At 42.6% G+C, this 24,641-nt stretch overlaps 1 protein-coding gene across 1 annotated transcript; it reads right to left on the bottom strand.

Moving 5' to 3' along the window:
- Nucleotides 1-568: 568 nt before the first annotated feature.
- Nucleotides 569-22,813, bottom strand: TKT (transketolase). Its single transcript, XM_032121082.1, has 14 exons — nt 22,564-22,813; nt 17,690-17,807; nt 16,255-16,368; nt 15,488-15,585; nt 13,650-13,841; nt 12,724-12,842; nt 11,627-11,820; nt 10,934-11,098; nt 10,171-10,327; nt 5,579-5,709; nt 4,456-4,539; nt 4,194-4,287; nt 2,464-2,586; nt 569-863 (listed from the first exon to the last, which is right to left on the bottom strand). The coding sequence occupies exons 1-14, from the start codon at nt 22,668-22,670 to the stop codon at nt 676-678; spliced, it is 1,884 nt and encodes a 627-aa protein (XP_031976973.1). The 5' UTR covers nt 22,671-22,813; the 3' UTR covers nt 569-675.
- Nucleotides 22,814-24,641: the final 1,828 nt, after the last annotated feature.

The following is a 24,641-nucleotide window of genomic DNA, read 5'->3' as shown; positions in this document are numbered from 1 at the left end:
TTCAAATTTGGTATTCTGCAGTCAGCACTGAATTTTTAATTTTAACAGAAACTGCTTAAGGGTAAAATACGCAGAACATTTAAGAACAGCAAAACATTTAAAAAGTCACCTAGTGCATCCCACCATGCGCGATGAACAGCTCAGCCACTTAGAGCAGTTCACATGAGAAGTCAATTCTCAAAAAAAAAGGCAACTTACACGACCTGCATCCTCTTGGGTACCTGGGAATTTCCTGCTCTTCTTCCAGATTCTTCTTTAATCCATCTCAGCACCAGCTGCAAGTTCCTATGAAGAGTTTCAACTTCTTTCACTGAGCTTGTGCTCTCTGCACTACCATTCAGCATGTCCTACCTGAGCCCAGGGCTCTGCTGGGCCCCACCTCCCCACTTGTGCCCCAGGACCTGGAACATCCCATCCCACTTCAGCATCATCCAGCACATTGGGTACTTCCTCCTTGCCTTTGGCTTTAAATGGCTGGGGGCAATGCAGAGAGGAGGGACTCAAAACATTCAGGTATTACCCCATTACACCAAACCCCACAGAGAAAAGAAGAGGTTAAGCCCCAGAAGGTTTTTTAAGCTGGTATTTTTATTAGAACTCTCTACATAAAGCACCTTTGCCTGCCTTAACCTCTCCCAACGCAGCTCTTCGTTACACAGCACGAGATGCTTCGAGCTACTCCGCGTTCCTGGATTTGGACACAGCCGCCCTCACCGCCTGCATGATGGCATCCTTGTCAATGCCAAACATCCTCAGCAGCTCCGCTGGCTTCCCGCTGCGGGGCACGTGGGACACAGCCAGGCGAGTGACGGTGACGCCGGGCTCGCCCACAACAGCGGCACACACGGCCTCGCCCATGCCACCTGCGGAGAGAGGGCAGACACGGCACTGATGGGGTGTCCGAGCAGGGAACAGCCACACTGGCTGTGTGTGTCTGAGCAAAGGGCCCTGCAAATTACAGCCTCCATTCCCAGGCTTAGGAAAACACCAATCACACGTGTCTGAGTGGGCCAACTGTGAAATGAAAACGTCTCTGTAGCAAAGGCACTCTGAGGACGAGCAGGCTCCTGTTTCTTAGGTACTCAGCCACCAGCAGCAGGATGCACCTGCCTCTCAAGGGCACAGGACTGTCAGCAAGCTCTCATCACCTCAGCATCAGCCACCAGAAACCAGGTTTAAAAATACACTTAGACTGAAGAGCATTACAAGTGTACTTAACATGCTGACATTCCAACCAATCTCAGCAGCACTTCAGAGCTCCATCTTTTCACAGTGCCTGTACGTGCCACTGGACACCTCTCTGGGTTATGTAATGTATTCACAACCTTTGCTCAGAGCTCTGCTCTGACTCACTATCAGTCACAGGGACAAAGGATGCAATGGGAACTGCATGGAGGCAGGAGAGACACTGGAAGCTGAAGTACTAGGGAAGAAAAAAACAGGACTTGTGTCAAAATCCGTGCTGTGAGACCTGGTAAAAGAGGCACTTCAGGTGTTATCCTTCAGCCAGAGTGTATCCAGGATCACAGGGCTGCCCACAGCTCCAGGCACGGTGGAATTTAACCAAACTGAGCCTCCAGCCAGAGGCACCTCTGTGGATGCAGCTGGTGAGATGAGTGTGATGGGGCCTGCAATGCACTCAGGGTTGTGATGCACAGACACCTGGCCTGCCTGCACCACAGAGCACTGTGCCAGCACAAAGCCCCTGTTCAGCACCTCACAGTTAAGACTGCCATCTTGCAAACCTGCAGTAAAATACTTGTCCAGAGCTGAATACTAAGCTGGAAAATGATGAGGTTCAGTGATCTATCACCATCCATAGTCTGGGACAAAGGTATGGTGTATCCAGCACTCATGGTAGAACCAGCTCACTTCAGGTACCCTGGCGATTATATCCCCTGGCGATATCCCACCTTAAATTAGGACAATATTCTCATAACTGTAGTTACTAATTTCTGTTAGTAGGTATCTATGATGGTGGAGAGGAAAAAGGGAGGAATTTATCTCAGAGTAACTGTGGGAAACCTACAGAAACTGCCCAAACCATCTGATTTCAAGCAACCTGGAGCCAAGCTTTTGGATGCACAGCAATGGTCTCTCTTGCAATTTCACACCTGCAGAGCAGCTGCTGTACAGCCATTCAGAGAGCACTGTGCAGAACCCCTGCAGCACAGCAGGAATTTACAATTTCACTGGGCACAAATGAATCCAGACTTCACTTGGACCAAGTGCACAAAGGGCACACAAGGCCAAGTTAGTCAGAAAGGCAGCCCTGATTACCCCTTACATCTCAGGAACCTCTCAACCCTCAGTGTCACTTTGTAATCCTAACAGCACCAAAAAAGGCTGAAATGTCTCTTTTGCTTTAATGGGATGACAGTATCAGGTCCCGTACTCCTCTGTCAGGTCAGAAACTGGGAGCTTCCAGCCTCTGAGGGCTGTGACTGCCCAGACCCCACTCACCTTCATGGTAGTGGTCCTCAACAGTGATAATCCTGCCCTTGGTTGCTCTTGCACTTTCAAGTATTGTCTTCTTATCCAGGGGCTTTATAGTGAAGGGATCAATCACACGGATGTAGATTTTTTCTGCATAAATAAATGAAATTATTTGCAACAATGAATTGCAACATGCAAGACAATGCCAGTGGTAAGGGCAATGGCTGTGATCTCCTAGACCATTACGAGAACTGCCCACATGAACTCCCAGGTTCATGCACCTATGGCTCATCTACCACAGAACCCAGCCAAGCCTAATTTTTCTATGTATTCTTTCTCCGTGCACCTTGTGGAACAGTGATATCCATTCATTCACAGACATGATGGAGGAGGCTTGGATGAGGGACTCAAGGTTACCAGGAGCACCCATCAGCAAAAGTCATGTAACTGGCTTTCCCCAAGTAAGAGCAGAATTCAGTCCCCAGAAAATCCTCCTTATTCAGACTGTCAATTGTAATTTTTTTCCCAGACCTTTATTTTACCTTTAACTTTACTGTCAAGCCAAGTACAATTTCCACCTGATTCTTCAGTCTGTAGGCATTCTGAATTCTTTCTTCACTGCAGGCTGCCACATCTCAGGTGTGCCCATCTGAACTCCCCGGCCCCACTGGGGCACCCTTAAGGTTGGTTGGCATCACACCCAGAATCTGCCCTGCCCTCGTAAGGCAGGCCCAGATGGCTCATTACAGCTACACACAAATGGCAATTGTTTATAAAGAATAGCGATTATGTGAGGTTGTCTCTGACCCTGGCTGGCTGAACACTGGGCTGACTCCTACACATGAAGAGGCCCTATTGTCACAGTTTTGTGACTGAAGGCTCTTTAGTGGCCAATATATTTTGGGTATTAGACGCTGCCTCTGCACTATGGGATTATCTCTCCAGAGGTGATTACTCAGACTTCAAGATCAGCAGAGCACTGTAAAGCATGGTAAATGTAGAAAAATAACAATGGTTCTGAAAATACAACTTTCAAAATGCCCTAAGCTTGGTGACTCAAGGTCATGTCAAAGTATCAGTCCACCCAGATATGGCACACAAAGCTCCCCATAAGCCACAGGCACCATTACTGTATTACCTCCTGCTATTTGTAATCTCTTCCTCAGCAGAGGCCCCTGACTCACAGATGGGTTTTTGATGGTTCCTTTATTTCACTGAAGGATTATCATTGCTGTGGCGTATCAGTGACTTGAGTACTGCCACAGATTTGTGCCCCTTCCAGGCTAGTTCAGAGCTGCTACATTCAAAGGAACCCAGGTTATCAATGAGCCCAGCCCAGGGCCAGGTGCCCACGGGCACACAGGTGACGGGCTGCGGTTTGGGACCTGGCCCCAGCCTGTTTGCAGCCGATCGTGCTGTACCTGGCCCACCCAGACCAGCTGCCACTCCTGCTTCTCACACAGGGTCCCCAAGCCTCTGCCCACAGGGCACTATCACAGATCAGCAATTCTAAGGAGACCTTGATCTGATCTGTTTGACAATTTTCATGGCCACTAATGCTGCTAAGCCAACTAAAACCTCCTCCTTTAGGCAAGACTGGCAGCTGCACGCTGTGTTGTACTGTATCAGCTAACAGGTGACTGACTAGCTGTCTGAACAGTGTAATTAATGTTTACCAGTACAAAGGGTCAGCAGTTAGGCTGACTGGTATTGATTTTTTTTCTGTGTTAAATTACAAAAAGGAAAAAAAGCCCCACCTTTTCTTAGCTGCTCTGCTGCAGCCAGTGCTTCATGCAGAGTGACTCCTGCTCCAATCACAGTCACTTGGTCATCCTTACTCTTCAAAACCACCTGCAAGAAAAAATCTCCATGTGTTTTTAACACTAAATCTTACTGGGTTTTTTTACATTTCTAGAGATTTTAATGAAAAGATCAAATCTTTGGCATTGCAATACTTTAGAGGGAAAAGGGCGTTTCCAAAAGGAACACTGTGGTTTTTTTCTGATTCTATTTATTTACCTTTGCCTGTCCAATATGGAAGTCCTCATTGTTGTTGTAAATGACAGCGTTTTCAGGACGACTAGTTCTGATGAAACAAATGCCCTGTTTCCAAAGTAAACATGTTAGAAGTTAGGAAAACAGAAAAGTGTTGACATTCTAGTTGATAAAACCTACGAAAAAACCCCCATCAAAATGACTTTTTCTATTTGTCTGACGTTCACCCTTCTAAGTTACTTCTGGTTCTTATAAGTAAGCTCTCTCTGTCCCACCAATTCCCATTAGCCCTTTGTGGCAGCTGGTTGCTTCAAACAGTACAAAATACTTCACCTCCTCTTAAAGCACACTGATAACTTCTAATTTCCTTTCTGATTCCAAGATATTTATTTCTCTTTTGTTCTCTTGGGGAAATGGAGAATCCTACTCGAGTTAATTAGACTCTTAGAACTGTACCATGTATATGCTACTTTACTCTGTCAATTTTAAATTAGAGAAGAAATGCTGGGCTGAAAGCAAGGAAAAATGCATCAGTTAAAGTTCAGATGCCCTTCCAGAAGAAGCAGAAAACTTGTACTTTAATCTCTTCTTCACACTCCTTTCTCCATCTCCCATCTTTTTTTCCACAAACCACTCACCCCATTTGTTACACACCAAATTTCCACACTCCCTCATGGAAAACCTGTAGTGGCAAGATTGAAAGTTTTCAGATCATTTGCTCCTTTCTCAAAAAAAACTCCTATGGCAGCCAATGGAAGTATCAATCAAGGAGATGATCAAAATGCTCAATATAAATTTATCTTTCCATATCCAGCTTCAAGTCTGACCCCAGAGATAATGTACTAGGAGAGCAATTTTAAATTTACTAAAGGCTTAAGGGAGTTACTCAATATAGATTCAAACTGCATTTGGTGTGTAATCATTTACATCTCCCCAAATCTGACCCACAGCATTCCAGACTGTTCATTCTGCACTAGCCTGGACAGAATGTCTGTAACCTTTCCTTGCAAAGAAAACATCCCACTGCCACGCTGGAGCCTCCGGAAGAATTTACGTGGGTAGAGACATGCAAGAAACATGCCAGAGGCAACAAGAGTAGTACAAAAGACAGAATTATTCTCTGGCTCAGAAATACTGTGATGCAAACCTTGGTGTTGGCAGCTATTTCCACTGCTTTTTCAGTGGCTACAGCATCACTGGGGTAAAACACAGTGGAATTGGGAATAGCCCGGAACATGGACAGATCCTCCAGTCCCATTTGAGATGGCCCATCCTCACCTGAAAGAATTAAAGCAGGGTTACAAAAGAGCAAGTGCACATTTTTGACAATCACTCAATACAGAAGTGAGGTTCAATGTAAACCAGGCAAAAAAAAAAGGAGAAAAGGATAAAATCAGGCACACACACAACATGCAAGACTACCTGCTTGAGAAAAGAATCATCTTCTCCTTAAACTTGGAACCATCTAAACAGTAAATAAGGATAGAAAGAGACTAAAAAGAAAGAAAACTGGGATTAAAAAGAAAAAATAGGAAATAAAGTATAACAATAAAACAACACAAAAGGAATACAACCAAATAGGAAGGGTACAGATACAGAAAGTGGGTCACAAGATTTTTGAGCATCTTCAGATTTACATGTGCTGAGGCAAAATTTATACTTGTCAATAAGCGTTCCTACAGACATAAACTGCTGGAAATGTGAAAGGAGAATTGCATGTGTCCCATGAGAAATGGAGAGTGCAATTGGTGCAACTACTCTCAAATTCTTAGGCTGATTTCAAGATTAAATGAAGGGTATGTATGTATTTTTTAATACTGTAAAAAGGTCTTTTAAGGAGCAGTAGAACATCTGTGTTGTTAATTTAACAACTCAAGCGCCTCGTGGCATAAACTGCAGATCTATGAGAAAGAATCGTTCGCCAGGACACGTGCTGGATGCCATGGTTTTCCATGGTTAAAGAAACAACCACCACAACACCCCCCGCCCCCAGTGACCTTATGTAACGGAGCTTTGGGAATGGCACTGTTCCAAACCAACCATGCACAGAGCTCTGAATCCAGTCATGTCACAGCCTGCAGCAGCAGGGCAAAGAGCCTTCCCACATGCACCCGCTACCTGTTATTCAAGAAGGACGAGTTGGCGAGGAAGGAGGAGAATATTTTCCTAAGAGCAGCACAAAATTCTGAAGAACTTTAAACAGGTTAAAGAAATAAGTCATTGAACTCTGCCACTGCATATTACTAATAAAGTAAGCACCGACCAGGAAGAGGAAGTGTCTCAGCTCTCAGTGATGACATGGAAAAACCCTCTCAACATCACAGTTTCTAAATGGCTGCACTCTGAATGAGAGGGATCCCCAGTGGGAATTTTCCTTTCCTAAAATGCACCCACACAATGAAGACATAGAAGAAAAGTGAAATTATGAAGAATAAAATTATCAGGTGATAATTTTAAAAACCTGAATCTAAATCTTATCCAAGGTGGAGAGTTACTACTCATGCTTGTCCTGCTTTTGCTACAATGGTGCCAATACCACCAGCATTCAAAGCTCCTCAATTCAATTAAAAGTAACCTACAGACTAGCACCAAGTTGAGTCTGGCCCCAAGTCTTTATGAAAATCCCAATTTATATGGTTTTGGAGTACCACAGATCAAATGAGAGTATAATTCCCAATTACATCTGCAAAACCTACATTTAAAGCTTAATAAAAGAAGTGCTTAATATGAACAGTAGCAAATGTCCAGGATATAAAACAGTCTCAACAATTGATATTTATATTTTTGACACCTGTAAACTACGATTTCTTTTTCCTATATGTTCAGTTTGAAAAATACAGATTTTTCCATTATTCTCTTATGATGTTAAAACTTATTTAATGTTTTGGTCCATCAGCAGCTATTGGTCTAAGAGTGAACTTAGTACAAGTTCAGAAGGTCATTGTGAAAGCTATTTCTCATAAATTTAAAGGGTTCAAATTTCAGTGCAGCAGAAGCTCAGGTCTACCTAGAACTGCATACATAAAACTTCAATTTTCACCACAGATCCAGATTGGATTCTGAATTCCATGCAGATTTGGAATTCCATGCAGGCCCAAAATTCTAATAGGAAGTACACTTCATTCATACCCTTTCATTTAAAATTGAATTTTTTAACTGCTAAAGGATTTCTCTGAATACCTTTCTTTATAACTCTTTATATAAGTTGCAAAACTTTGGGTTAAAATTCTTTTTTGAAAACCAAGTTGAGGCTTGAATGAGATTTGTACTTCAAACAACTTTATAAATCCAAGTCTGCACTTCACAGTCACAGCTCCCAGCAGAACATTTCATGTGCTGAAATTTGAAACTTGGAAGTGTAGTTCTAGGAGACAATTCGGGTAACCCAAAGGAGTTTTATCTTCTTAAATGAGCAAAGACCAAACCTAATTGGCTTTTGCACCAACACGTTGCTTGCTAAAAGTCTGAAGGGGCAAGGACTGATTTTAGTAAGAAAAGAGGCTTGTAACAATCCTTCCCTCAATTACATACAAAAGGCATAATCTGATACACACTATATACAGTCTCTGCTCCAGAAAACCATACTGCTACAAGTTCACTTTGAGGTTTGGGATGAGATCACACATGTTTATGAAGCATCTTTAAATCTTTACCAATATTACAGGTCAAATTAACTATTTTGTTTTAAATGAAAAAAAAAATCCAACTCTACTCCAAGCCTTACTGCCAGCCAGAACTATTAAATCAACTGAAAAATTGATGTATGCAGAGAGCCTTAATTTACTACCCCTGTCAGCTCTCCTTCTCTTTCGCTTTCTCTAGAAATACCTACTAGTTTTTCAAGCATGAATGTCTACTTGCATTTTCCTTCTTGGTATGCAAGTCTGTTCCTGTTTTCATGGGTCATGTCTATGCATTTCAAATAAAAAATAAAATTCTCTTCCTCCTTCAAACCAAAGCCAACCCCAACATGATCTGACATATTCCAAACAGTTATGGTGGGAAGCCAAGGCCAGAGAAGGCTCTGCTGGTGAGGGCCCTCAGCCAGTTGGTTGAGATGTGCTGGCTCAGCTGCCTTTCTCTCCCTGGCAAACCCTTTTCCCACACCTCTCAGGTGGATGGACTGCAGGACAGGGCCTGGGGGAGCAAAGTTCCTTCTGCAGTAAGATATCCCAGGTTTGGCTGGGAGAGTTCATTTTTTTCCTTAGCTGGTACAGTGGTGTGTTTCATATTTAGGATGAGAATACTGTTGATAACACACCGATGTTTTGGTTGTTGCTGTGTGGTGTTATCCTAAATCAAGGACTTTTCAGTGTTCTCATGCTCTGCCAGTGAGGAGATGGACAAAAGGCTGGGAGGGACCATGGCCCAGACAGCTGACCCAAGCTGGCCACAGGGACATTCCATACCACAGAATGCCATGCTCAGCATATGAACTGGGGGGAGTTGGCTGGAAGGGGCTGACCACAGCTCAGGGACAGGCTGGGCATTGGTCAGTGGGTGATGAGAAATTGTATTGTGCTTGTTTTTTGGGGTTTATTTTTATAATCACAATTATTATTAGTAGTAGTATGTTTTACTTTGTTTCATTTATTAAATCATTCTAAACTCACAGGTTTTTTTCTGATTCTCCTCCCAATCCCACTGCAGGGACAGGGAGTGTGTGAGTGGCTGGGACGTACTTGGTTGCCAGCTGGAATTAAACCACAACAGATCAGGCTCATCAGCTCCTGAGCAATCTCAACATACAAGAGTCTATGGGAGCTGATGAGATGCATCCCAGAGTCCCAAGGGAATTGGCTGATGTAGCTGCCAGGACACTCTCCATGAAAAGTCACAGCAGTACCAGGTGGAGCCCTTGGTGACTGGAAAAAGGGAAACACTGCACTCAGTTTTAAAAAGGGGAAAAGAGAGGATCCTGGGAACTACCAACTACCACCCTGTGCCTGGGAAGATCCTGGAACAGATTCTCCTAGAAGGTGTACTAAGGCATATGGAGGACAGGGAGGTGATCCAAGACAACTACGGGTAAGTCCTGCCTGACTTTGAGCAACCTGGTCTAGTGGGAGATGTTGGAATGAGATGACCTTTAAGGTCCCCTTTCTATGATTCAATGTTCTGAATTATGTAATGGCTTCACAGTTCCTGTTTCATCAGTACTTGAGAGGTTTTGGATTTTTTTAATCACCATATCAACAATTTCAGTAGTGAAAAATACTGGGATAAGTTGAAGTAGTTATTTCAAATGTGCGATCTCTAAAGTGTTTTTGAGATAGATAGACAAGAGCATCTGTGCAAGAACAGTATCATTAGTTTCTCACTTTAGAGACTGGGAAACAAAGGTACAGTAAGCACATGACTATTCTCTCCACAGAAGAACAGAAGACATCAGCTGCAAAGATGAAATGGAACCCAAACTCCTCAGTTTCAGTCCAATCCCTTTATATCAGTCTTCACTTGTACAGTAGAAAAGCTTGTAGGGAAAAGTCCTATTTTCATCAGGCCAAAGAGGAAAAAAAAGCAGATGACAGCTTGAAATTTTTCTCATTCTTTCTAAATGTGACAATGTGTCCCACAAAAGTGGATTTGCAAATACAACTTCGTCCTGTCGATGCTGATACTGTTACACCACCCTAGCTGTAATAAACCTTTCCTCCACAGAGCAGAATCCATTTGACTGCTAGACACTTATCACTAAATGGATGGGGACTGCTGCTAGGAGGGTGTGGGTGCCCTTACCGATGGAAACCCCGCAGTGAGAGCCGCAGAGGTTGATGTTGCTCTCGGAGATGGCAGCCATGCGGATCTGGTCAAATGACCGCGAGAAGAAGGTGGCAAAGGTGCTGGCAAAAGGAACGGTCCTGTCACGAGTGGCACAACCAACTGCAATGCTCACCTGAAAGAGGGACATTGGACAAGAACAGTGAATTCCTCATTTATCAGTTGTTTCCAGGACACCATCTGTGGGACTTCTTGCCCTAAAAATTTAGCAAGAAGCTCTCAACGCAGATTAAAAACCTCTGTTTAGTCCTGCTTCTAATTGCTGGTGTTCCCAGAAAGGGAAGGAGGCAACTCAGCCTCCCAGTGTCTATCCTTCAGCATCTCCTCTGCTCCTTGCTTCAACTGCCAGCTGTTACTGTTATTCTTACTGGCAGCTTCTTTTCTTTATCTACTTCAAGCAGCCATTCACAGATTTTTAAGACTTATCCCCTCTTCTCCTGGATCAAAGGCTTACATTCTCAGTCCAACAGACATGCTCTTGCTGTCTCCAGCAAACAAAAATCATCATTACTAAGAGGGAATGGATTTACCTGTGTTATTTGGACTGGTATTTACTAAAAGAGCCCTTCTTTAGCAAAATGGAAATTAAAACAAGGTTGCTAAATTGGTTATTGCTACAATTACCTCATACATTTATTTGAAAACAATTAGACCCTGCATTTTAAGGGGGCTCACACTGAATGGTTATACTGATCTTTCAATAAACCAAGGGAGCAGTTACCATGTTCTGCTCAGCAATGTAGCACTCGATGTATCGACTGGGATGTTCCTTCTTGAAGAGCTCTGAGAAGGTGGAGTTCTTTGTGTCGCCATCCAGAGCAATCACTCGATCGTTAGCGTGGCCCAGTTTTGCAAGCGCAACCCCGTAAGCTTTGCGGGTGGCCCACTGCAAAAGGGAAACACACCAGGGCTGCTGTAACTTGCTGCTTCTAGAGGCTTTTTTCTCTTCCTATTTCATTGTTTTCAAATGATAGCAGTATCAAAAGTACATACGAGAACGGTGACACACAGAACAGTAAACAAGCCCACAATGAAGCATTAGAAAATACATCTGTGCTGAAACTGGCAACTCCCCATCAATCCTGCTAGGAAATGTTTAAAACCTTGCTTTCCAATCATGGAAATTCACTGAACCTCAAGGAGTTTCTTCAATTTCAAATGCACATAAAGTAGTTTAGAAAATTGATAATGATCATGAAATGAAGAACGATTTGAATCTTCATATTTTAATGTATTTATATACCCTTTCAATACCCAGCAAGTTGATTGTCTCTGTCACACCACAGAAACAGGTGTTTGCCTACTGAGAATAGGTGGGTAGTTGAAATTGTGGCAAGGGATAACACACCTCCCATCCAGTTAAACAGTCTCACACTTTGAAATATCTGACAAACAGTGGAAAAGAAGGGAATACCTTTTCTCCCACTTTATAAGTTGGTGGAGATGGCATCTTAATGTTTCTAATATTTACTATAGGTGCATCTTCTTCTGGAAGGGCTGGAGAAAGCTTTTTCTTGTTTTGGATCCTGTCATCTATTTCCTGAATGACTTGTTCAGCCATATTTTTTGGAAGGGGCTTTCCATGCCAGCTTTCCTTATCTTCAACACCTGTGTATTTCAAAAAAACATTACAAGTAAGAAAAGTATAAAAACAATTTAGGTTTTTAGCTGCAGATTTTACCCAGATAAAAGTGCAACAGAGTATGACAGTCTAGTATTGTCTTCCAAGGAACAAATTACTTGAGCAATTACAGTGGTATTCAACTACATTACGACAAACACATTTAAACAAATAGGAGGAATTTTACATAATCAAATAACATATATTCCAAACTTGGGACAAAATCCCAGCATTTTCTACTGAAATTATTTGTAAATTGGCACCTAAAAGACCTGGTCCCTAAGTATGGCAGGAAGCAACCAGTAAATCAGCGTGAACACCTCCCATGAAATTTCAACAGTTAGGCCTATTTAAACAAACTCAGTTAAGTTTGAAACCACAGTTAACCAGGGTGTCCAATTCAAACAAGACCTGATGTTTTACAGCTTTATTTTAATAGCTTCTGATGACTCTTACCTGTGCACCTGGCACTAACAGCCAAATCACATCTCTGGCTGACACACTGCTTTTCCCTAAGTCACTGCAAATAATGAACTTTGCTTGCTTATTCAATGAAAAGGGATGAAGATATTCACTGCTGTAATTAATATTTATCTGGTCAGAAAGGCAAGCTCACAGAGTGCTGCTAAAAGCTGTAGCTAAAGGGAATCACAGCAACCCTTGACACGCTGAGTGTGCATTTATTCCATCCCACGGACACAACACTCCAGAGCTGGCACACATCTCACTTGATAGGACCAAACCAATTTTCTCAGCAATGACGTTGCTGAGAGGTAGAGAAGTTGAAAGACCTTCTGCATGCTATTCCTCAGATGTGCAGGTTCCTTTACTGCAGCACTAGGTACCTATCACACCCACATGCGTATGCAAAGCAGTCGTTGCTTTATTACCTGATATGCCTTTGCCTTTAAAAGTCTTTGCAATGATGGCTGTTGGCTGATGTTTGGCCTGGCCAAAGGCTTTGCAAAGCTCCTCCACACTGTGTCCATCCACGATGATGGCATGCCAGCTAAGAACACAAACAGATCAACTGTTTCTAAAGGGTTTTAGCATGTGACACTCTCTGGTAGTCAGCAATAACAATAACAAATACTAACTTCATTCCAGAGCAGTGTCTTTTTAAGAGACCCAAAGTATGCCAGAAACACGAACTAGCATTTATTTGAGACCATAAAAAATAGCACAGCCGCTTTTTTATAATGCAAAATGAGTCACAGGGGGATCAACAGCTATGAGCAAAATTCACAGCCCACAGATAGCTACATTTCTTCAGACATAATGGCCATTTTTAATCACAAGAGCAAATCAAACATCTAGAAATAAGATGAAAACTGACAATAGATGTTGATTAAAAAAACCCCAAACACTCTGGCATAATTTAGTTTCTATTGTATCTGACAATTTTTTGGCATGGGCTTTGCATCTCCATAGAAATATGAAACTAAATGAAAGCCAATACACAAAGAATTCTCTTACAAGTAATGCTCTCCATGCTGTTTTCTTCTGATCTACTTGTTATGATAGGACATGTGGTCACAGTTATAAATCTGAATTTAATGTGATAAAAACAGTTTTAAGGCCCCTAACAGATTTATCTGAGCAAGCAGTCCTTATTTTTCCTCAAAACCAACAAATTCTGCCACTTTTAATATTCCTGCTGCAGCCATAAAGTCGACCAATATCAGGCATTATGATAGACCACCTTCCTTGATGATGGAATCCTTTAGAGCTGAAAGGTCTTTTGAACAATTCTGAGAAGCAAATAAACATACATTTTCAAATGAGAGATTATCCTGAACTTCTCCCACTCACATACCCAAAGGCCTCGCAGCGTTTCTGGTAGATTTCAACGTGATGCTGCAGAGGAGCAGGGTCACTTTGTCCAAGACGATTAATATCAAATATAGCAACAAGATTATCAAGCTTGTAAAAGCCAGCAAAGGCCATTGCCTCCCAAACAGAGCCTTCAGATAACTCTCCATCTCCAAGCAGACAGTACACTCGATAGCTAGAAGAAATTAAAAATGAAAATAAATTAGGTTTGATGTGTAAGCACTACTAAATCAAAACTCCTCCAATAATTCATAGTAAGAATTCACATCATTTTTCTATCCCAAACTCAATTCCCATTGTTCACTGCATTCACCTCAGCTAAAGTTATGTAACCCTGGACAAATCAAATTAAAATAGTTCTGAGCTGTTACATGTTAGAAAAATAAGATGAGAAATACTGCACTCCTTTCCAAACCTTTGTCTCTAAAAAATCAAGTCTTAAGCCTCTCATTGCAAGGCTTGATGGAACAAACCCATTGAACACTGTCACTGTGACTCAGCAAGATCCTGAACAATGCAGGGACAGTTACCTCTGCTACCTCCTTCCTCCCATACTCCCTCTGGGAGGACAACCAACAGGAATTATTTCAGGAAATTCTAAATTGTGGATGAGCTCAGCAATGGATTAAAGCATGCTGCATAACAAATTCAGAGTTCAGGAAAAAGATAACCAACATGCTATGACTTTGTAGACTATTTCTCCAACCACTAAAGCCTTTTATTTAGGTAAAACTCAGTGAGCAGGAGTACTGCCTCATCTCTACCAAATTCAGCCACAGCATTTGTCTTTTACTACCACTCTTTTTCTGGATAACAAAACTTTGTAAATGTTTATTACCCACTAAAATTAAAAAAAGAATAGTAAACTAGCCTTCAAATACATACTTTTAAAACAAAATAATCGAGATGGCTGTCAGTGATTTTTTTTTACTCAACATGAAGCTAGAACAGACTTTTGATCTGATTCCCACCTGCCTTCAGCTAAATGTGAACTCCTTGCACTGAAGCTGCTCCCCAGTGCTGCACGCAAGACCACCTTTTCCTTTTGTCATGTAAGCACTGGTTAGATTTTTTCCACACGTAGCATCTGCTAAACTCAATTAAAATCAGCAAGTCATCTTTCACAGAAATGATTTCAAGCTAGTGAAGTGTAGGACACATTAACTGGGCAGCCTATGCTCAAATGTACTAGAACTGTCAAATAAAATATATCAACTGCATCAGGCTATTTTCCTCCTCATATAGATTTGCCTTTAGACATCTTCTTTTCTTGTGCACAAAACAAATGGCAGGAGCAGTCATTTTTGTCTCTGTGGAGTCGAGTGCCTTTCTGATATCATTTTGGAGCCCTACTTTATGATTCAATTATGCTATTATTGACCATAACAGTTCCTTATCCAACGTTCTCCATTATTTGTCATCTGACTTTGAACAGATATCTCCAGCTTGCACTTTCCTTCTAAAGGGACACATCCAGTCTCAAAATGGGTATCAGTTACTCTCTGGAAGTTAGAGGCTCCTCCAACAACTCACTGTCTTCTCTGCTCAGGAACATCAGCTTGCAATGCTGTCAGGTTACAAAAGAAAGACACTAATTGTTGCTAATCTTTAAACCCTTGGTAGTTTCACTGGTAACAGCTTTGTAATTATCATTTAAAACCTGAATCTGAAATTAGATTTGCGAATGGAGAACAGAATAAAGGAGAATCTGTCTTATCTATGTATGTATGATCTATCATCTATCTATCTATCTATCTAACTAATTTTAACAAAATTTTCCCAGTGAATGCCTACAATCATGAAATACGAAGATGGAATTACCTGGCTCTGTCAAAGAATTTGCCAGTGTATGCCATTCCACAAGCAGCACCAAGACCCTGCCCAAGGGATCCAGTAGCCACATCAGTGAATGCTTGTCTCTGAGAATAAAAAGACAACAATTACTTTACAGTTAAGAAACAGAGGAAGTAATTTCCAGTGTTAGAAGAAGATGGTTCAACATATATCAAAATGCAGCTTCTCAGCCACAACAATGTGCAAGTCCCTCTAAATCTTGCCTTGAACCTCTGATTTCCCTGCAATGCAGGTACCTTCATGATGACTGTCACAAGCTAACTGGGCTCTCTGAGAGGGAAAGGAATTTCTCCGCTATGCTTCAGATGGCAGCAGTTAAGAATTAATAATTTTGTGTAAAAAAGAATCAATTGAAACAACTGGCTGGGAATGGAAGGACCAATGAGGTGACCAAACTGGATATAAACTCTTGAAATACCTCAAAGCTGCTTAAAAGACAAGTGAAACCTGGATGGAACTTTATATAAACGTTTATAAAATGGAAAACATTGCCATGCAGGACTGTAGGGGAACTTTACTACAACAACAAAGGTAATTTTTACATGCTAGTTCAAACACAGTTCAAATTCAATTTCAGCTGTGAAGCCATGAATGCCATCATCCTTCTTTAGACTTCATAAAGAAATCTCTATCTTTCCTGTACTGTACAGCTGGCAACCAAAATTGCTGTGAAATACATGCACTTATTGTTTCACACAAAACATAATTTTGTATCAAAGATTATGAGCACTCACTGGCACTGGGTGTCCTTCTAGAACAGAATCAATTTTCCTCAAGTTCAGTAATTCTGCTTCTTGTAGAAAGCCAGCCTCTGCCCAAACAGAATATAAAATTGGTGCTGCGTGACCCTAGAGAGAAACAGATATTTTAAACAAAGAGCAAGTTTCACAAATCCCAAGTATCAAGACAAAACTCTACAAAGCTGACAAACCCTGAAATCAGGTTCTTGTGTGCATTAGGAAGGCACAGAGTTATTAAACAGTTTTGCAATGTACACATCCACACTGATGCTTGTTTCCAAGTTCTCCATGCCCCTGCTTAGAGCACCCCAGCAGGATGAGTGGTGTTATCCTGCTAGAACTTCCTTCGATACAAATGTACTCAAGATTGAATGCAATGAGTGACAACAGGCAAAGTTTTAAGCTTTGTACACTCAGACCTTTGTGGAGCAGTCATCTTCCACCCCTGGAGTCATCTGGAGTCAAGAGCATGCAGAGGTTTGAAGCCATTTAGCAACTCTGGACAGAAACCCTGATTAATTAGAGAGCTAAAGCAAACATGAGGAAGTGACTGTCTCAGTGCTTCACCACCTCAGCATCAACTGCTTGCTTCTCACTCAATTCCTTCTTTCAGAATGGCCACCAGAAATGGCAACAGTTACATCCAGCACAAGGACATTCACCATGGCTACACAGCACTACTGTGAGCCACCACTTGAGGAATTCTGCCTCAGAGATGGAATGTGCCTCACTGGAGCACTTCATCTGCCATGTTTTACATCGTTATGTGTTCTGAAGGCCCCTCACCTGCCTTTTTGTCATATGAACAATACATCCCCGTGATTTACAAAGGCACTATGTAAAAGGGGAGAGAAGCACTAACAGCCAGCACAGACTGGGCCTTTAAGTGTTTTCTGACCCACAGTGGCTTCAGAAGTAGCACTGACTTTAATATCATACTGGCACAGTAGGAATGCGAACTACAAACTACTCACTAACCTGCCCTGTTTCATGTAATGCTCCCTGAGAAACTGGCAGGAATTAGTGCCCACTGTGATGTGGCTGCAGGCAGAACAGCAGGGCTGCATTTAACAAGAGAGCACAAAAGCCAACTGCAACTGCCTCATTAGAAAATTGGTTATGCCAAAATAAAACAGACCTGATCGATTTTATAGACAATATAGTAACATTTATTATTTAACATAGTGAAGTTAAGACTTACCAGGACACATTATACAGACCCTTTTAAACTGTTTTCAAGTTATGCTACAACTTATTTCAGCCAGCTTTTGTCTTTCTGAAGCAGACAAATTCCAGGCTCCCAAGTATTTCCAACAGACTTCTATGCAGATGTAAGTAAGCACAAGTCAAGAAGACAATTTAATCCACAGACAGACAGCTCTTTGCTACAGACTGCAACAGGACAGCAGAACAGTAATTATTTATTTACCTTTGAAAGAACAAACCGGTCGTTGCTTGCATTTCTGGGGTCTTGCACTTTGTACCTCATGGTATGGAAAAACAGCACAGACATAATCTCTGCTGCACTGCAACATGATGTAGGGTGGCTACAAGTCAAGAAGACCCAAGATTACCACTTGTGTTATAGTTTGCTCAGGACTGTATCTTTAAAATATCACTTTATCAGACCCCAACTCCTCAGCATTAAACCACACAAGTCTGAAGTGTCTGATACCCCACCCCTGTGCCATTCCCCAGTGCCCATCAGTTGTACTTTGAGACAAGGGGAGCCTCTGATCTAGTTGAAGTGGATGTTCAATCTAGACCCTGCTGACACAGCTCAAGGACTTATCTTTCAGAGCTCTCCCTTCTTCTCCATGCCAAGGATCACCACCTGAAGGGGTGACTGAAGCACAAGGACCTGTGTCAGTCTGGGCCTGAAATCAGACTCCACTGATTTATCTGGCAGCAGAAATTCACACCAATGCAGAGGAAACAAGGACAGCTTTCCACAGTACTGGAGCCACTCGCTGAGTGGAGGAATGAAAAGCATCAGGACTTGTTCAGGCTCTGATGCACATGCAGGGATTGGTAATGCAAGATTAACTTTTGCAGAAAGTTCTGGAACATTTATAATTGTATAATTTAGGAACCATCTCACTGTACCACATTAGAACTGACAGAACAATATTTCTGACTTCTAAAGAGGACATTAAATAATGCAATTCTTGTTTTCATCTTCTACTGAAACTGGATATGGAAATTTACTGTCTTCAGTAAACACCCAGATACACATTGTAAAATACTAAATTGCTTAATCTTTGGCTAAGAGAGGAACCAACATTTTCTACATTTACATCTTTATGAGTTTGAAATATTGTATGAGTTGGTTGATCAAACATTTTGAAGTATCTGGGATAGCCTTTCCCTATCCCAGAACAATCTGGGATAACATTCTTCAACAGCAGCACGAATTCATACTTCAACTATAACTTGCGTTAGGAATACACAGGCCCATTTCAGAGGCAACTGGGCCATAAAGTACCAATAAATGAATATAAAGTTATGTGAAGAGGGTATTTGCAAGTGGCAAATATGGAGATATTCCACGTCAAGGTACATATTTCATCTGAAGTGCAATAGAAGAGCACAGAATTACTTTTATTTATCTACATTACTGTAATTTATGTAATGATCACTGTAGTTCTTATGCACCTGGAAGGGGTGGCACTACTTGACCACTTGGGAGTACCAGCCTTGGCTTTTCACTTGCCATAAAGCTTAAAAGGGGTAAGGAGGCTCTTTAAAAACCTTTCTTGAGTGTGGAAAATAGCATTTTTCAGATTCTACTGGTGTAAACAGCATCATTTTTGACATCAGCCGTTGCTATGGAAGTACAGGAAAGTAAATGATGAACAGTAAGAAGGTTGAAAATGCAGCTTCATCTCACTTTCTCTTCTACCAACATTTACTTTTCCTCTTTAGCAGGATATTCTTAAAATAGTTGATCCTACTTGTAGAACAGGACAAACTGACTATGAAAGTGTCACTTTTGTTTCCCACATGTACATTTACCATGCATGTTAGGATTAGACAACACTTTCACTAGAACTTTCATCAGAATATTTTCTTTTGATAGCAATAAACCTTCCCGCCCAACATCCCCAACATAACTGTAATAAGAGAATAAAAACATGCAAAACACTAGCAAAATACAAATTATGGTTAGTGTCCATCCCTTAGTAAGTACTCACACACAGGGAACCAAGAGAATTAGCTTTAAACCATGGTTCAAACATATTAGTAAATATTTATGTATTTGAGTTAATCAATAAGCCTTACATGCTTGTTTAAAGCTTTCATTCCTTTAATTTTATTAACTTTATACTTAACCATACTTCTATGAACTCCTGGTCTTGATTAAAAAAGTTTTAAACCACCTAAAATGGTAGCGTGTGGAAATAAAAAAAAGTAGAAAAATTTAATAAATTACCTGAAAATTGGGGAAAAAAAAATCTTGTTAAAACTGCAGGTTAATTAAATGAATTTCTACTAGCAGAAATAACAAAAAAGCCTTAACTTTGAAATACAGTCCTTCAGTAGGAAACCAAACCAAAGTACCCTAGAATACCAAAATCCTGGATCCACATAAAGCCAGGGTAAAATGATGACTCCAAATTAGCTTTGTGGGGTTTTTTTATTACTCTGCATCAATTAATATTTATTCCATCTACATGTGTCCACTCATTTCAACTAGAAAGGATAGTGGTAGAAAGCTAAAATGGAACACTGAGTCAAAACTAAAAAAAAAAAAGAAGAAAAAATAATCTGCAACAAGTGATCACACCACATATTATGAAACTTAACTGCCTCTTAAGAAACTCTTGCAACTTCCACTTTTAAGAATGTATCTATCCTCCTCTAGGAAGCCAAGGCACTGTTTCAAAACTGCAGAAATTTATCATCAGCTACAGGAGAGACTCTACTCATTTCAATGGAAATGTGTGCACTACTTATCTAAAAGAAAAAGCTCTTCCACGCCCCAAAGCAAGTATGTTCAATCTTTACAACTAACTTAATAGAATTTTTTGCCCACGTAAGTAATTTTGAACACAAATTTTTTTTCCAGTTCACTGAATTTTTCCACTCCAGCTGGTGAAGTACTCAAAGTGATGTGTTTGAGCAACTTCAGGATTAGACTGACTTAGCTCTTGTCCAGGCAAAGGCTGTACTTCCTTTAACAAAAGGTAAAACAAGTAAAGACTGCAAGAACTGGTGTGTCATATTTACCACACCACCACTTGTGTTGCAATACATGTCACAGTTCACAGAAATTACTTCCTTGAAAGTAATAGGCAGGTTCTGTTTTCTCTGAAGTGCTTTTATTGCAAGTATTTCCCTCCAATTTTACAAACTACACCTTTAACAAACATGCATTTCCTTAACAAATCAAAGCCATCATGACAATTCACTTTTTAAATTAACTAAGCTTCCATTTAAACTTAACTTGCATTCTAACATCTTTTCCCATCCTCAGTGCACACCAACAATTTAAACAAAGTACATTGTCTCAGTTTTTGGAAAACATATTCATAACGCACAGCTGCTTTAGAAATGTCCATGCTTTGCTTAACTCCACAACAGACTGAATGTCTTTTGGGCACGTTACCACACCACCATCTTGACAACCAAATCTTATTAAGAAAATATATTACTTGTCAACAGAATCTTCCCTCAAGAGCCCATCTTTCATAATCTGCTTGTTATCAGGTTGTGTAATAATTTCAGACTACACAACTCCAATGGCAGAATAAACTAGAGGGATTAATGAAATGCCTTTGTGCAAGAAGGAGTCAGTGTTGTAGCAGATGTGAACCAGGGAATAAAAAGCTTGAGTAAAACTACTTTTGCTGTCTCTTCATCAATATGGTGAGAATGGTTTTACTGGTGAATTTCATGGATCGCGGAAGAGAAACAGAGGCTGTAGTGTGATCCTTACTCTTAAACAGCACATCAGACAAAACAGAGATTTTTTCTGTTGATTAGACAACTGATACCATACATCCCTGTGGCCTGCTTAAAATACATACTGGAAGCTGAACACAGAAGCCCAAGCTCTACAAAGCACAATTTTTCACTTCCACACAAACTTGTGTAATACTGTACACTGTAGCTCTGAAACAAATCAAGAACTAAAAGGACAATTGTTGGGTATCCCACACTTCTCTCTCCAGACTGGACCCAACAAGACACAGATTTGTAAAAAAGCACTGCTCTGACTCGCCGAGAGGTTTCCCGCGTCCAACACCCCATTTCACAGGAAGAACCACAGCAGCGCTTTCATTTGCTGTCTGCAAACAGAACGAGTAAAGTTCAGCTTCGAGAGCCATGTGAGGCAGCTCATGCCAGGCACAGGGTGGGGACTGTAAGGCAATTCAAAGAAGCTTTATAATATTTTACACACCACCCTCCTTCACACAAACCTCAGCATCCAAGCGATTCCTTCAGAGTTTTTTTTTAAACACTGCAGCTAGTTTCAAAGAGGTTTCAAAGGAGGAAATTGCAACAAGATGGGATATATGTGAAAAAAAAAGCCAGCACTTTATATGGAAGCATTCATATATTATTCAAGCAGAAAAAGTGGCTTTAATTTTACATGACTAAAAGCGGATTGTTTGCAGAGATTTTTTTCCATAGGTAAAGCACGATCAAAGAAAGGATAACCCGGGAATCTGCACACATCAGAGCCCACACTAAATCCTGTCCAGAGGCCTGAATAAACTGCCCATTGGAGACCGCGGGCATTGCACAGATAATCCCACTTGGGCTCACTTGAAATTCTGTGCAGAATTAGTTCCAACTGACGGGCACGCAATGAAAAAGAAGCCGCTTGCGCCTCGGGCACAAATTCTTTGGTTTCCAGTCCTGCACCAACTTAGCATTCCCGGCCTCTCTCCCAGTCACAACACCCGCCGGCACCGGCGACCGACGCGGCCCAGCCCGGGCGGGCTCTGTCGGCGGAGCCCCCGGCCGCCATTTCCACACGTGCCCCCTCCGCATCCATCAGCTCCGGCGGTGCCGGGGCTCCGGGCGGATCAGCCCTGCCCGCTCCCCATCCCCGCGCACGCCGCCCCAGCGCTCCCGCGGGCGGCACGGCCGGGCCCGCAGCATCCCCGCAGCGCGGGCGGGAAGCGGACCGCGGGACCGGGGGCTCTGCCCCCGGGGCACCGAAGCATCTCCGGGAAGCGGGAGCCCGGCACGGCCCCTCGCAGCACCATCCCGAGGCCGGATGCAGCCCCGGGATGCGGGAGCGCGGCTCCGGTGTGCGCCCCAGGGCGCTGCCCGCCCGCCTCCCTTACTCACCCGGAGCCGGCCGCGGTCGTGGCCTTGATGGAGTTGATGCGGAGCCGGTTGGCCGTGTCCTTCAGCGCCTGCAGCGTCTGCTGGTCGGGTTTGTGGTAATCCTCCATGTGGGCGACGCGGGAGGGCCGCGGCGGCTGCGGGGCTCGGGCGGCGACGGCTGAACCTGGGTTTGAGCTGGGCTCGGCAAGGGCTGCGGCAACGCGGCTCACCCGGGCCGAGCGCGGGGGCGCAGAGAGAAGGGCGGGGGCGGGGAGAGGAGCGAGGGGGCGGAGAGTGGAGCGGCCACCTCCCCCCTCCGTCTTCCCTCCCGCTCGCGGGCGGGGCGGGCCGGGCCGGGGCCGCTCTGGGCGCTGCGGGGGCCCCGCGGCGGCCCCGGCTCCTCCCGCGGGCGCCATTTCCGTCGCGCGAGGCCGTGTGCGGTGAGGCGGCGCTGAGGGCGAGGGAGCCGCGCTCCTCTCTTACCGCCGTTCAGGGAATCACAGAAGTGTTAGGGCTGGAAGGGAACTCTGGAGATCGCCCAGTCCAACCCCCCTGCCAAGGCAGGGTCACCCAGAGCAGGTGACACAGGAACGAGTCCAGGTGAGTTTGGAATGTCTGCAGAGAGGGGGAGTCCACACCTTCCCTGGGCAGCTGTTCCAGTGCTTCCACCCCCCGTAAAGAAGTTCTCTCTCATGTTGAGGTGGAATTTCGTGTTTTAGCTTTAGCCATTGTTCCTGTCCTGTTGCTGGGCACCATTGAAAAGAATCTGGCACCATCCTCTGAGAACCTGTGTTTGAGATGTTTATATGCATTAATGAGATCCCCTCAGTCTTCTCCAGAATAAACAGGCCCAGCTCCCACAGTCTCTCCTCATAAGAGATGCTCCAGACCCCTCATCTTTGTGGCCTCCACTGGACCTCTCCAGCTGCTCCTTGTCTTGTACTGAGGAGCCCAGAACTGGATTGAGAACTCCAGGTGTGCCTCACTAGGGCTGAGTAGAGGGGCAGGATCACCTCCCTCGACATTTTGATTCAACCCCTGCTCCATAAAGCTGTTGCTGAGGGTCTCCACCTCAGCCTGTTCCTGTCTAAAAGAATGTCACAGTACCCCACACCTTAACAGGAACCTTGTTCTTCCACACAGTCAGGAGAAAGAGTAGCAGACTTGCCCCATGTGGCTTCCTGTCAGGAAATAATTCATATTTCCATAATATATGTTTAAAAATGTGATGAATACAGAGACTTTTGCATAAAATATTGACTTCACCAGCCATCAATCAGCCAATACGTTTTCTCTAGCAATTCTGAACACCATGACATTAAAGCTACAGACTTAACTAGGCAAGTAAAATATTTCATATTTGTTCTAGAAAGCTCAAACAGCACTAGAAGTCACAATCTAGAAACAAAAATATAGGTTAATCAGACAACAATGACAAAAAAATAGTAGTGCTTGGTTGAAGATTGGAATTGATGATCTTAAAGGTTCCAACCTTGATGATTCTGTGATTCTAAGATACTTCAGATCTCGCTCATGAAACCTGGTATTCCTGCACTGCACTCCTGTATTTCAGTGTTCTGTCCATTGGTAGTTTGTCCTAGAAACTGTATGGGACTGATTTAAAAATATCATAGTTACATGTAGTGAACTAATGCTATCATCATCTACTTCCAGAAGTCACTGAACCAGTCACATTAAAAAACCTACACCTTCATCTTCAAGGGTCTGCAGACTCTGGGTTTCGGGAACAAAAGAAACCGCCTCCATGTACAGAGCATTCAGCCGTGCTCACTTGGCAAACTGCCAGTAGGAAGTAACATGTGAAACTCTTAGCAAAGTAAGATAAAACTTTTTTCCACAAACTAACCAATTTATTAGAAATAAAAGCAGACACCACTCCCTTAGCCTAATAGCTTTCTTAAAGTGTTTCACCAGTTTTCTTCTTGAAAATCCTTTTAATAAAAATCTTCAGAAGAAAAAAATAGACTGGAAATAGGCCAGGAAGGATAAAACAGAGCCAAACAACCAGACTTGACAGTAGCAAAGTGCAGAGGTTGTTCTGGAGAGCACCATACAAAGGTTAACTGTTGCAACTGCCA

Source organism: Corvus moneduloides, chromosome 11 (assembly GCF_009650955.1).
Source record: "Corvus moneduloides isolate bCorMon1 chromosome 11, bCorMon1.pri, whole genome shotgun sequence".
Lineage (NCBI taxonomy): Eukaryota > Metazoa > Chordata > Aves > Passeriformes > Corvidae > Corvus > Corvus moneduloides.
The sequence above is the reverse complement of the archived record's forward strand: the minus strand, read 5'-3'. Positions and strand labels throughout refer to the sequence as shown.

Bases quoted from the DNA above. Each gene is read 5' to 3' on its own strand.
- TKT (XM_032121082.1), bottom strand. From the start codon at position 22,670: ATGGAGGATTACCACAAACCCGACCAGCAGACGCTGCAGGCGCTGAAG. The intron at 15,586-16,254 runs GTGAGTGCTCAT...TTTTATTCTCAG, and splicing joins TAGAAGGACACCCAGTGCCA to AGACAAGCATTCACTGATGT. The intron at 12,843-13,649 runs GTATGTGAGTGG...TTGTGTTCTTAG, and splicing joins AAACGCTGCGAGGCCTTTGG to CTGGCATGCCATCATCGTGG.